Source organism: Centruroides sculpturatus, unplaced genomic scaffold (assembly GCF_000671375.1).
Source record: "Centruroides sculpturatus isolate CEXI.00-Female unplaced genomic scaffold, Cexi_2.0 scaffold1385, whole genome shotgun sequence".
Lineage (NCBI taxonomy): Eukaryota > Metazoa > Arthropoda > Arachnida > Scorpiones > Buthidae > Centruroides > Centruroides sculpturatus.
In genome coordinates, this window is record NW_019385547.1 from 124,024 (window position 1) to 139,020 (window position 14,997).

The 14,997-nt window shown below is 29.2% G+C and overlaps 1 protein-coding gene across 1 annotated transcript in view; it reads right to left on the minus strand.

Moving 5' to 3' along the window:
• Positions 1-14,997, minus strand: part of LOC111639997 (RNA-binding protein 28-like) — a 33,734-nt gene that overhangs the window by 11,700 nt on the left and 7,037 nt on the right. The window contains exons 3-5 of the mRNA XM_023385990.1: positions 11,852-11,944; positions 11,449-11,754; positions 8,044-8,321 (exon numbers count right to left, since the gene is read on the minus strand). Of these exons, the coding sequence (XP_023241758.1) occupies positions 8,044-8,321; positions 11,449-11,754; positions 11,852-11,944 (677 nt within the window). The remainder of the gene's footprint in view (positions 1-8,043; positions 8,322-11,448; positions 11,755-11,851; positions 11,945-14,997) is intronic.

The following is a 14,997-nucleotide window of genomic DNA, read 5'->3' on the forward strand; positions in this document are numbered from 1 at the left end:
TAAGTACATCTTTATTGTTACAGAAAATTCCAAAAACCATTGAATTATGCTTATAGACAAGGTTTACATTTTTCATTTTATTCAGTTCCTTGTGTATTTGTCTTAATATGAAAACATAGTGTAAACATACCCTTTTCTTACAGGCTGGTTGTGAAGACAGTTCTTGGTGTTTCAAAAATGTTATTTAAGCTTTGTACCAAATCAGTAGAAAACCCTATTGTTTGGCAACCTTCCCAATATTACCCAGTTCAATGTAAGTGTGTAAGTGTCTATGACATTAGTGCAATAGGTATAATTTTACCATATTAATGACCTGAATGCCAAGAATTTGATGGAGAATGGATCAAACAAATTGTGCAAGAGGAAAACAGGTTGATAAGTAGGCTTATTGTACATATCACTGTAATCCCATCATTTCTGCAAGTGAGATATATATCCAATAAATGAACTGAGATGTTACTCTCTTGCTCTAAGCATACATTTCAGAACAAACATTGCTTGAACTATAACTTTTGTTCTTTTAACCATATTGGCAATCTCACAAAATCTTTGAATTTAGACCATTCTTAAAATCTTCTTGTTAAAATCAATGAAAAGGTTTTCCTTACTGTTGATAACAAGCTATGGAATAGTAATTTACTGGATATTGTCTACTAGCCCTTTTTCATTCATAAATTATAGAATATTTAACTTCACACCAGCTCTCTAGAACTTATACAGATCTCAAGATGTAGTTGAATAAATGTTACATCTCTTAACTTAAGAAGAAAGTTGTTTTATAAAAAAGAAAGAAAACCAAAATTAAATCCATACCAGGAGCAGAATCATTTCTCATACAATTTACAGCCTGATCTAATTCAAATAATATGCAGTAAACCATCCAAAACAATCCATTTCTGAGTTAAAATCAAAAATCATAATATTCTCATTTTTTTCAGTATATTTTTTAAAAATGGTCAACCATTCATCTTAGGACAAAATGAATTAACTCTTTTCCAAATGTTAAATCTGTAAAATTTAATAAATGGTTAACTAGCTTTCCAAAATTTTCTCTCTCTTTTTTCCATTTAAAATATTCACCTAAATTTTCTGAGAAATTTCTTTTAAAAAAATGGCTGACAAATTAACACATTAAAAAAATATTTTATAAAAGACTAAAATGTCTTTCATCATGTAGAATCACCAAGAAACAGTCTTCCATTGCAGGGACAACCTTTTATTAGAAAGAAATTGTTTCTCCCAATTCATATAGAGCTACATTATTTTGTTATTAATAACAAAATAATGTAGCTCTAAACAAATGCAATGTAGCTCTAAACAAAATAATTGCAATGTAGCTCTAAACAAAATAAAACAGTTTTATATTAATTAGGAGAAATAATTCCTCAGAAAACAAACTTGTGCATTGGTGTGCATCTGAACAAATTGTTTAACATTTGTTCTACTTTTACATTACAAAGCTGCTGTTTACCTTGATCCTGTCACATTCAAACTTCTTCATCCAGCTTTTACTCAGAGAAGATTTTCTGAATGATTTTGCCTTTAATTTTTTATCAAGAACATTTTGTATAAACTTTGCAATTCACAACAGCATGTAAATAGATTCATCCATATCCCTCACCTATCTTCATATAATGGAATACTATGGCATGATATAAAGTTAGTTATATTTGTGCTTTCTAACAGGGAGACTTATGTGCTAATGTGCTTCTGAACTTTTCACTTATCATTCATTCTACTTTTATATTACAGGTTAGTAACTTTTTAATACTATCTTGTTCTCATATATATATTTTTTTTTTATTTACACACCAACACACTTCACATTTTTGTCTTTCTTATTATCAACAATTACCAATAATTTTATTTTCTATCATTACCAATTTACAATATCAATAGAGTAGTTTTTAATTATACTAGTTATCATCTGCCATATTTTTATTTAATTTTATTTATAATCAATATTGTCATTTATATTATTGTTTTATCAACATATACTTATATTTATTGGGCTGCAATTTGAAAATTGCAGCCCAATAAATATAAGTAAATGTATTCCCACTGTTCTCTGACTGTCTGTCCTTTGTTAATCTAGAGAACTGAGTTAGATAGATAAAAATCAAGACCAGAAAGGAAAGCTTTGGGGCTGGAGACCTTGATTAACCTTATACAAATTTCTGATCTGGACTGAAGTCATGTGATTTTTTTAAAATTAAATGATGATTAAAAATTGCAGCCCAGCATTGTGACAATGTCACAATAAATAATTGATTGTTTATATTTAACAAATTTTATATCATTTTTATTGTTATAATTTTTTTTTTAATTATTTTTTCACTCAAACATTGCTATCCTGCCTAGTTTAAAGACATTTATGCAAAATATCAGATCTCTTGGGATTAAGCTTCCTTTCTCTCATCTATCTGAAACTTAAACTATCAATTACAGTAATACCCCGACTTACGCAAACCCGGAGTTACACGATTTTCAAATCTCGTTGATTCGTCTTGTGTTTGAGCGCCACGCAACTCTCGATTACTCACTCCCCCCACACTATTGTTCAGCTTACATGTTCGGATGTGTCGCACAGAATCAACATATAGCTACAATTTATTTTGTGTTATTTATTTCTGTGTTTGTTATATCTACGGATACTCGAGAGACTACTATGTCATCCAAACGAAGTAGAATTGATTCTTCTGCATCAAACAAGAAAAGAAAAACTTTATCTTTGGAATGTAAAGTTAACATTATTAAAGACTTCGATACAAAAGTGAAAATTTGTGAATTGGCAAAGAAGTTTGATCTACCGGAATCGACGGTCAGAACAATTATAAAGGATAAAGAAAAAATTCACAAAGCGGTAAAAAATGCTCAATCTTTAAATTCAAGCATCATTCGTAAACGTCACGGTATTATCCCTGAGATGGAAACAATGTTAAAATTATGGTGTGATAATCAAGTAAATGTGAAAAATTGTATAATAATATAATTTGTTATACATATGTATTATCTAAGATTTTATTAAACATTTTTTTCTAAATTATTGTTGTCTTTAGTCTTCTGCCCCAATTAAAAATTATTTGTATGTATTTATATGCGAAATTATACCCCGACTTATGCGAATTCGACTTACGCGGTTATCGCTCGGTCCCACCTATCGCATAAGTTCGGGGTATTACTGTACTAATTCTCACCAAAAGCTGGATAACACTACTGATATCATTCACAATTTTGGCTAGAAACATCTTACTAATCAAATTAATCAACAAGGAGAAGTTATTATGAATATCTATCATCTCTAACTTCAAATATCTAAAACTTTTTGAATTTGCAGATACTATATTAGTCAGTGTTATTTCTAGTTATTCAATCACAATCATAACTGTATGCATCCCAATCATTACCAGGATAGATCCTTATACTTACAAAGATTTTTAAAATTCTTTTAGAAATTTGTGCTCTCATAAAATTATACTTTTAGGTGGTTTTAACTCCAAAAATATTCGATGGATAGCTGGTCTTGTAAAGTACTATATTATTTTTCCGACTTTCCAGCGATTATCGACACTACTGTGTGCCGGAAATAGCCGTTCCCTAACGGGTACTTTACGCGGATTCGCGTTAGTGTGCCAGGCCTGGACTTTAAGCGTGCACCGAATTAAATAATGACAAAGTTTGTCAATAACAAAATCAAATATTTAATTAAACTTCTAGTAATAAACTATATACAGTATTTAGTAAAAATCAAACAATAATTTATTCAATGAAATTCAACAAGAATCAATCCGACAAACTCAAATCAATCTATTTCTAACTTAATTCTATTCCCCTTTGGAATTCGACAAAATCAAAGAATTAACTTATAAACAATAATTCTTATAAATTAAAGATCCTAATCGTCACCTCAATATACTAGGAACCTATTTCCTCAAACTCTCAAGACTTTCTATAATCGTCGATCCACAAATCGAATAACTTCAAAATCCTATCGGACACCTCTCTCGTTCACTGCTACGAAGCTCACCAAAGCTCGTTGCTATCAGGAATTCACCTCGTTCGTTTTCACTTGAGTTAGAGGCTTTATAGTGTGAGGTGACGTCACAATTCTGAATGAGCTCACTCTCCTCATTTACATACTTATCTGTAACATTAAATTTTTCTTGTTTATCTGGCAGATTATTTTCCGACAATACTTCGCTAACCTTTTACATTATTCTTTTTAACAATTATCGGGATGCTTTATTCTTTTAAGGTTTAGCGATTCCTAACTGGGTTGTGGGGTCTTCCCCCCCCTTTTTCTCGGTGCGGACTTACTTTTTTCTGCTTGGGAAGCGCAAGTGTGCGCGAGTTTTTCTACGGCGCTTTTCTTTCGTCGGTGAGTTGGTTTTTCTTCTATTTTTAAGTTACTAAGGTGAATGGTGAGGAAACCTTCGTTTTAACTAAACATAAGCCCCAAACAAAATATAATGAAAGCAAAATAAAAGTAAAATAAAAATAAAGCTCAGACTTGGTTCCTTACAGTCTCCCCTCTTACTCTCAATCTTAGTATTATGAACAAATTTTTTCTAAATGATATTTATTATTTTTTTGATTTCAAACAATTTGTGTTTTTCAACATGTGAGAAATCTTTTCTTAATCTAGTTTCTTTGTCTTAACATCCATATCATTATTAACCCAATTAGTAGTTTTAAATCCAATCATTCTATTGTTTTGCCAGATCTTTCTATTTCTCATTCCCTTAAAATACTCAGTAACTTTACTTTAATTCCAAAATAGAAGGATTTCCAATGGAAAGATACCTCAAAACAATTATGTTCCATACATTTGTCTTTTCTCATTTAGTCTAAATATACCTTACAACTAAAACGTACTGTTTATTTAAACAAGGTAAGTCCAGAAAGTAAGTTCCATTTGTAACTCTTGCTGTAGCAGTGCTGCAATTGCAATTATGTGCATCTGCACTGAGTTTGTTGATACATTAGCAAGATTTACACCACAGGTTCTCAAACTTATTTCAACCACCACCCACTTTGAGATTAAAAAATCTAGTGCCCCATATTTTTTAATTTACATTTTTACATTACCATTTGTTGTGTATCTTAAAAACAGTTATTGCAAATATAATGTTTAAACATGTATTATTATATGGATAGGATAAATAGGGTGTGACCAATATCCTATTTCTGAGATCAAAGAATGTTTCAATGAGAAGAAATAAAACTCATGTTTAATCACTGAGCCTTCTACTGCCCCCCTGAAAGTCTCCAGCACCCACAAGGGGGCGTTATCGCCCACTTTGAGAAAGGATGGTTTACACTATTTGTAGACAATAAGTTATTGCAGAAATTTCATAGTTTGTGTTTATAATGTTCAAGAAAATTGAGACAACTGTTGAATGTGAGATGCACACTGTGATTCACTTTTTAAATGCAAGAAACATTAAACCAGCAGACAAATTCACTGACAAATTTGTACGTGTATGGAGAATATGTAATGAGTACTTCAATGAGATGGAAATTCTGACAAATATCATGAAAACATGCATCATGATGAACAAAGTGGAAACCCATCTTTGGTGACTGAAGACTTACTGCATGAAATTGAAAAGAAGAATAAAGATAATAGATGATTCATCATGTCATCTGTCATTGCATTTTCTACAAATTTCATGTTCTTTATTTCATAAAATTGTATTGAAAAAAATTGCATTTCTGCAAACTGTGTGCCTGCCAGGTTCCAAAATGGCTTACAGAAGACCACAAAAAGAAATATCTACGCAGTACCTTAGAATTTTTAACATGGTATTATCATGTTAAAAATTGATGACTTTTTAAGCTCTATCACTGGGGATGAGACTTGCTTATGGTGCCTGAAACAAAATGACAGTTCATATAGTGGAGGCACACTTCATCACCAAGAAAGACAAAAGCAAAATCAATGCTGACCACTGAAGATCATGTGCACAATGTTTTGGGACTTATAAGGAGCATTGCATTTGGATTTTATGTTGCCAACAGAAAAAATAATGCCAGCAGCTATTGCAAAACACTTAGGAAATTGCATTGTGCAATACAGAATAAGCAAAATGCATGTTAAGCTAGGGTATTGTTTTCATTCATGATAATGACCAGTCTTCACACTGAGAATGCAATGCACCAACTCTTGACATCTTTCAGCTGGGAACAATTTCCTCATCCCTCTAGAGTCCAGACTTGACACCTAGTGACTTTCATCTCTTTTTGCACTTAAAATCTTTTTTCTTGATGGCCAGCAATACAAAACTATCAAAAAAGCCAAAGATACTGTTACCACATGGTTTGGCTTCTCAGGATAAAGATTTTTATGATCAGGAATATAACAACTTGTGTCCCACTGTAAGTGCCTCAATAGTGAAGGCAACTATGTTAAAAATTATTGTAAGGTGTGTACATAGTGTACATAATAAAAACTTACATTTATTTTATAATCCATGTGTGTGTTTTATTTATTACCTAATGGAACTTTCTGATCATCTTTGAATTTTTTACGCCACTCAAAAACATGCATTCTGGACATGGCTTCATCCTTGTAAGCCTCATGGATCATGTCCAAAGTCTCAATAGTGAATTTGTTCAATTAAGCGCAAAATTTGATGGCAAAACACTGCTCAATGGTTTGCTGCATCTTGACTCTTGACATGAGCATTAAACACACTTTCACTTCGGGTGCACTTCACTTTCACTTCCAAGCTTTTGGAGTGTGTAGATTACACACTCCAAAGGCTTGGAGACAACTGAGTTGGGTCTCATAGCTTATGTGACATCCCCACCACTGAACCCGCCCATAGAAACCATCCTCCATCCATTCCCATTAACAGGAAAAAATCAGTTCAGATACTTATTGGACAAACACTGTATAATAAAACAAAATTTTTAAATGAATATTTAAAATGGAAAAATGTTTATATTCAAAAAGATGGATAACCATTTATTAAATTGTACAAATTCAATATCATTTTGGAAATGAGTTAACTCAATTTGTCCTAAGATGAATGATGGTTGACCATTCATCTTAGGACAAAATGAGAATATCATAATTTTTTATTTTAACAAAGAAATGGATTGTTTTGGATGGTTTATTGCACATTATTTGAATTAGATCAAGCTGTAAATTGTATGAGAAAAGCTGCTACACCTGGTATGGATTTAATTTTGGGTTTTTTTTTTTTTTGGTTTATAAAACAACTTTCTTCTCAAGTTAAGAGATATACAGATCTCAAGATGTAGTTGAATAAATATTACAAGTTCTAGAGAGCTAGTAGTCTGTAGTTAAATATTCTATAATTTATAAATGAAAAAAGGGCTAGTAGATTTAAAAAATTTCAGGATTTCAGGAATAGGAAAACTTTCTAAATATTGATACAAAGATTTTCTTTCTTGTATACCATGGGAGATCAATTAAATACATTTTAAAAATAAAATTACTCTGATCTTTCAACAGTCCTTTTTATTAATATTGAAGAGATGTACTTACATCAGATGCACTTCAAACTATATTATCTAACAGTTCCTCTTCAGTGGTAAAAACACAAAGTAAACAACATTACTATGTTATTTACTTTGTAATATGTATATGAACACTCTGACATATAAGAGTGCCAAGATACCTATCCAGAGATAGGTATCTTGGCAACCTTTGTATTTAAAAAATTCAAATTCTTAAAGTAGTTATTCTGATTTATTTGTATATAATTATTATTATTATATTTCATATTAAATATATATATATATTTAATATGAAATATAATATACATAATGATGTATTTATTATGTATATTATATTTCATATTAAATATCATTTCCAATTTAAAATTTATTATTACATAATTAAAGATTATTATTTAAATAAAATAGTTATAATTTAACTGATTAAAAATTTAATACTTATAGATTAATATATAAATATTTGTTAAAATGAAAATATATTTTGTATTCTTCAATTAAATGGTTAGGTTAAGAGTAGATTATAAACAGACTTGAAAAATATACTAAAGAGCTTACTTTATCTGGTTGCATTACTTCAGCTAAACATTTTTCTGCATCTTCTTTATTTATGAATTGTACAAATGCAGTTCCTTTAGGATAATCAGTTAATTTATCAATGCAGAGAAGACAATATTTAATTTCACCAAATTTAGACATAGCTTCCTTCAGGCTATCTGCAGTGGTATCAAATGATAAATTTCTAATAAATAAAGTCTTTCCTTCATGAGCATCATTTGGTCTTTGTGGCTTTACTGTTTTTATTTTCTTCTTTGGTGGACTTTCTTCTACTTCCTCTGAAAACAATATAAATAAATGATCTAACAAACAGAATTTGAACTTAAACAGAAATCACAATCAGAATTTGTCATTCATCTTTTTTTAATCCATTCTGATGAAATTTTGTCAAATAATGATGAAACAAAACATGAATTTTTATGTACAGTACTTAAGATCTGCATGTATAAAAATAACAAGAAAAAAATAAAATTAAAACAATTATTTATTGTGATATCGTCACAATGCCAGGCTGCAATTTTTAATCATATTCTTAATTTATTTAATTTAAAACATACATTCTCCATCTCAAATTTATAGTGTCTTGCCCCTGTACATCAGGGATTGCACTTTTCCTGATAACAACAGTCATGCCAGCCATCTACATAACTCCATACAGGGGAAAATTTTTAAATTGAATTCATGTGATTTCCAGTCTAGACCAGAAGTTCATATATAGTTAATCAGGGCCTCCTGTCTCTAGCTTTCCATATCTGATCTTGACTTTCATCTATCTAGCACCATTCTCGAGATTAAGGAAGGATAGACAACAGTAGGAATTTACAAGTCTACAATTTTTTCAAATTGCAGCCCAACAATTATTTAAATAAAATATTGTAATAAAATAAATTTCAAAAAATTATAAAATGTAATTTTTGGAAATAAAAGCATTGATAAAATGCAAAATATGATCTATGCAATGACATCAACAGCCAAGTAAGATTTTAATATGATGAAAACAAAGAATTCCAAAGTACCAAACAATTAAATGTAACAGTGATATCAAAGTGTATTTTTTCTACATGAAATAAACACAGCTGAAAAAAACAAACAACAAGCAATTTTGAAAAGTAATTAAAAAGTAATTTTTCATATTGTTCTTTCTTCATAAAACAAGAATTTTGCTATAAGAAATCATCATAATATCCAAATTGTAATATATAAAAATTTACATTGCCCACTTTAGTGCTCCTTGCAAAATTTGGTCACAGGTATGAATTTCAAGTTATTCCATTTTATAATAAATTGCACAAAATTGACAATCTTCCCTCATATGCTAACTTCTTTAACCTAACATTTCTTCCAAGCTAGTGTTAAGTGTCCATTCACCCAAAAGTGAATTAATTAATCATTCTACATCAAAAGAACACAAATCCTAAGATCATTATTTATTATTTTTTAAAGTGGAGAGCTAGCACTAAGAATTAAAATAATTCTTATTTTTTTTTCTTTTATGCTTTAAAAACTTAAGTCTTCACTAACAAGATAAATATTGTTTTTCGTTCTGGTTTTAAACTATATAAATCACTGTAATGATTTTATTTTAATATAACATAACAAAGCATTGAATTTGTAAAAAACTTCTAAAAATACCATATTTACTTACATATAAGACAAGGTTTCTATTCATTTTTTACTGCTTCAAAAACCCTAGGTTGTCCTGTATACACGAGTGAAGAATTCTTTGCATTTTTGCAATAATTTTTATAAACCGTGTATTCACATTTTTTACTGGATATTCACCCTCTGGTATTTAAAAACAAAGCTATTTTATCTCAGTCATTTGAATAGTTCTTGTGTATTGTCAGGAGTAAAGATGAATAGCAATAAGAAAAGCAAAGCTTTCAAATTGAATTCCAAATTGAAATTCCAAAATCGGCCTATCAACGGCCAAAGAGTTCGTTCCCTGAATACTGGGAGTTCGTTCTTGGGTTCACGCCTCACTAGAACAAGCTGGCCACATGGTTTTCTGAGTTTTCTCCATGTTTGTAACATCTGAATAGTTATGCAGTTAACCTTAAAAAGACCACCTGGAAGGCATACTTCTAGGCAGATTGCATAAGTGTTGCATTGCCATAACTTAACAAAACAAACAAATGAAATTCCAAAATCACACAGAAGTCCAATATAAGTTTTAATCCATTTCCACGTGAAAACAGTTGATTATTCGGAAATCAAATTCGGAGAGACTCATATGTGTAATCGATGGAGAGTGTATTTGACTGTTAAGAATTGGCAAAAAAGGTTCCCGACTGTCCAATTTACATGAACAAATTATATTGCCGATTTTACAAGACTTTTCCTTAAAGTTTAAAATGCTAGTAATTTTTGTGGGACAATGCATGCATTTACAGGCATTTGATATTTTATTTGTGATTAAATGAAATAAAATTAGAATTGTATTAATATATCTAATTTTCTTTATTTCGATCTTTAAAGTCACACACTGTCCTATATGCAAGATCGTCTGATATGCAAGTAAATATGGTATTTAAATTAAATCCAAAATTTAGGTAGAAGATTTGTAATATTTTAATATTTCTTAGATATTAAAATATTACTAAAAGTTTATTTCTATCAACTAAATAATTTATAGATAAAAATAAATATTCATATCATAATAATATTCAAATTAGCATAATGGCATGCTTGCATACAATATAAAATTTAAACCAACAAGTATTAAGTTAAGTTCTACTAATAGATTAGAGATAAAAATACTATAGTCTTATGTTATAATTTCTGTAAGACTTTCTCTTTTGAGAATGCTTAGCATAGTCTGCATGAAAGAATCTATTAATTTTAAAAAATTAGCAATAAGAACATACATTGTTATCTTCAAAATAAAGTTTAGGAGATGCAAAATCATGTAAGATAGGTAGTGCTTGCGATATCATTTTCAGTACTTTAATTTTTTATTTACATTTCTAAAATTGTTTGACTGAAAGACATTTTCTTGTAATGTTTTATCATTTCTAAATTTCCATATCACTTTGTGCAACCTTACCATATATTTTGCAATCTAACTTTTGCATTTTAAATAGCTTTGCAAAAATTATTTTACCATCTTCTTGTGCAAAAATATTATAAACAATTCAAATTCATTATTAACATGTACATTTTACTCATCAACAAAAATTTTTAAGATATGAAAAGTCATTTTATAAAATTTAAAAATGAATTTTTGACATTTTAAAGTTTTAAAAATTGAATTTTTTCAAAAATTTCTTCATTTTTATTTATCATCATAAAGTTATGTATATTATATAACTACAATCAGATTTAATTTAATAAATATAAATATTATACAACATTAAATAATTAAAATTTCAGTTTTTATAATATTCTACTATATTCATAAATCACCTTTTAAAACTGAACTTTCATCATCATCTGAACTCTCATCTTCACTATCATTTCCTGATTTATCTTCATCTTCTGATTCATCTTCACTTTCCTCATTATCTGTAGAATCACTCTTATTTTTAAGGTCTCTTTCATGTAGCTTTCGTTTTTTCCTAACCAGCTTAGTTGATTGTTCTTCACTTTCTTCTTCTTCTGAGGATGTCTTTTCCTTTTCTACATTAAAATTACTGTGTGTTTGATTTTTCTGTGACATTAACTTCTGATATCTGTCCTTTGCTACTGCAAAATCAATTGCAACAGGTCTTCCTGATAAATGAAATAAAATTTGTTTTAACTGACAAGAAATGTAAAATAATTTTTGAAATATTTCAATTATTATAAAATTACAATATTTATCATTTACCTAATATTTCTTTTGCATTCAATCCATTAATAGCTTTGATGGCAGATGCTGTTTTCTCAAATTCAACAAATGCAAAGCCTCTCATTTTTCCATCTAAATAAAATATAAAATTAAGAGAAATATAGTTATAATATGAAATGTCAAAATATAAAAAACTTTAAAAGATAGTTATAATGTACAAAAACAACTGGGTAATGATTTTTCAGTAACTGATATTTATTCTAATTATCAAATACTTTAAAAACAACAATTAAAAAAGAACAGAATATAGAATTATTTGCATTATAACATCAACAATTGTGATTTATATACAATAACAATTTTTTGAATCATTAATGTTGTCAGTTGGATGATCATGAAGCAAAGATATTTGCCTGTCACTATGAGGAATGAAACAATTGTAAAGTTGAACCTTTACAATTGTTTCATTAGTTTGGGTCCGATATGTTAAGGCCTTACTCCTTACTACTCAATCATTCTAATGCAGTATTGGTCAAAACCATATCAGGTACAAAATAGAGATTCCCTTAATGCAGGGGTCACCAAACTACAGCCTGTGGGCTGAATCCGGCCCGTGAAGTCAGTTCATCGGACTGATTGCCACACTGTGCCACAAATGAGCTAAAATATAATTACATAGACGGTTTTTTTTCAACCTCTGATGGTCCATAAAACAAAGACAAGTGTAAATAACAAAATTAATTTATTAACAAAAGTTAGGTGCAAACATGGTTACTTTTTGACATAACCTCATGAAGATTGAGGCATTTGTCATATCTGTGGACAAGCTTTGCAATCCCCTCTTCATAGAATGTTGCTGCCAGCGACTTGAGATGGCCAGGAGAGGGACTTATGTCGCCTCTCCTGGAACCAATTACTGACGTAAGGCGAGGTATACCTGTACAGTAAATTAATTTTGTTATTTACACTTGTCTTTGTTTTATGGACCACTGGATGTTGAAAAAACCACCCTCGTATTTATATGGAAATATCATAGATTGTAGATAAACTTACTATGTAAATAAAATTAAAATAAGTGTAAGTAAAAATGCCAAAATTGGTCTAAACTGATTTTTTCATCTGACAGTAATATAATTTTTAGATAAATTGGTGAAATAAAAACTTCAACTTTTTGCAACTTTTAATATCAGAGTTTTTTTTTTGTATAAGTACCTGCAATGAAGTTTCTAAGGAAAGCAATTACAAGCTTGTTGCAGTGATCGTGTTTGTGTATTGGTAAATAAATATGTTGGTTTTCTTTATTTTTTGTGTATTCAGTGTGCTGTATTGAACAAAATGGTTATGGGGCCCATGCTCATCATTCTCTCAGTTATGTAGCCCACTATGAAAAAAGTTTGGTAACCCCTGTTTTAATGTATTGTAGATAAAGAGCTAAAAAATGAAATAATTTTAAAAATGAATTAACACAAGACAATATTTGATGAATAGTAGTCAAAAAAAAAAGAAAGAAAGAAAGAAATGAAAAGAAATAAACTATTTTAATACTAGTAATAAAATATTTCTTATGTTTCTTATAACAGATCTTTATATTATAGGATTATTATTCCTATTTTGATTTCTGTTAAGATGAATATTTGCTAAACTTTTAAGCAAATATTCATCCTAAATGTCATTAAAAGTTTTTCATTTAACATTAGTTAGTAAAAAATATAATATTAAAATTTTATACAACCAACCAAAAGCCAAATTAATCAAGCAAAAATTATACTACAAATATTAATTAAAAATTGCATGACAAGAACAACTAGAGGTAAATGTTAGGTGTCATCTATTAATGAAAGTAGTAACTATAATTTAATTTTAAATTTAGAATAGTCTGGAAGAAAAGAATTGGCCCAGAGCGGGAGTTGAACCCACAACCTCTGCATGCAGTGCATGGAGGTCTGGGTGGCATAACTGGTCAGTGCACCGCATGGTAAGCAGATGTTGTGAGTTCAACTCCCTCTCTGGACCAATTCTTTTCTTCCAGACTATTCTAAATTTAAATTTAAATTATAGTTACTACTTTCATTAAGAGATGGCACCTAACATTTACCTCTAGTTGTTCTTGTCATGTAATTTCTAATTAATATTTGTAGCATAATTTCTACCCGATTAATTTGGCTGTTGGTTGGTTGATTATTAAAACATCAGGTTCTTGGAATGTTTATATATTAAAATTTTACCAAAACCAGTCAATAATAATATTCAAATATAGTACACTCAACTCGCCTTAAAACAAACATTGATAAAGTGAATTCTTCTGCCATTGTGCCCTGGCAAAAATTTTTTATAGCCAATGCCATTGTCACAATGTTAGTTTTCATGCAATAAAGCAAATAAAAATTTTACCAGAATTCATTAAACCAAACAGTAAATTCCCTTCATAACCTCCAAGAAATAACCCTATTTTCAATAATGATTTTATTATTCATGTCAAAAAGTGTAAGAAGAAAAGCAGTACTGCAATAAATGTTATTTTGAATAAAAAAGATGATGTTCTAGTAAGCAAAGACTGCATTTGACCTCTAATTGTAGAGTAATTCAAGCATCTGGTTTTAGCAAACCATTCTATTGTACTCAGAAAATAGTTTAAGGACATCCAGATCACCTCTTTAAATAAATGTAGTCCCATGCAAACACATGCTAGTTTGCATATTAAAGGTGCATACATGATGATTTTGAGCCAAATTTGGCTCCTTTTCTTTTACTCTTTTGGCATCAAAAAAGTATTTTCTACATTTTTAATTTAATTTAATTAAACAATCTTCAACAGAAAAAAAATCACAATTTATTTTAGCTTTGTTTTGTTTAACCACTCTGATATACTGCTCCACACTTAAATGGCTAACACTGTTTCCTCCTCATTTTGTTTGATTTGAAAATAATTTATATTGTTAATTTATTTTCGTAAATAAATTTTATTTTATTTAACTTTAATTAATAGTAAATTAATTAAAAATATCATAATTTAAAAATTTTTATTGTTTATTAATTCTTAACTCCATAAATTATACAATTGTGACCTTAACCCTAAAAATCATTAATTTTGATAAAACAAACTAATTACAGTAGATCCCCCTATAAAACCGTTTCCTATAGTTATGATTCCTATAAATATTGTGGCAGTATCCGTAAACAACGGT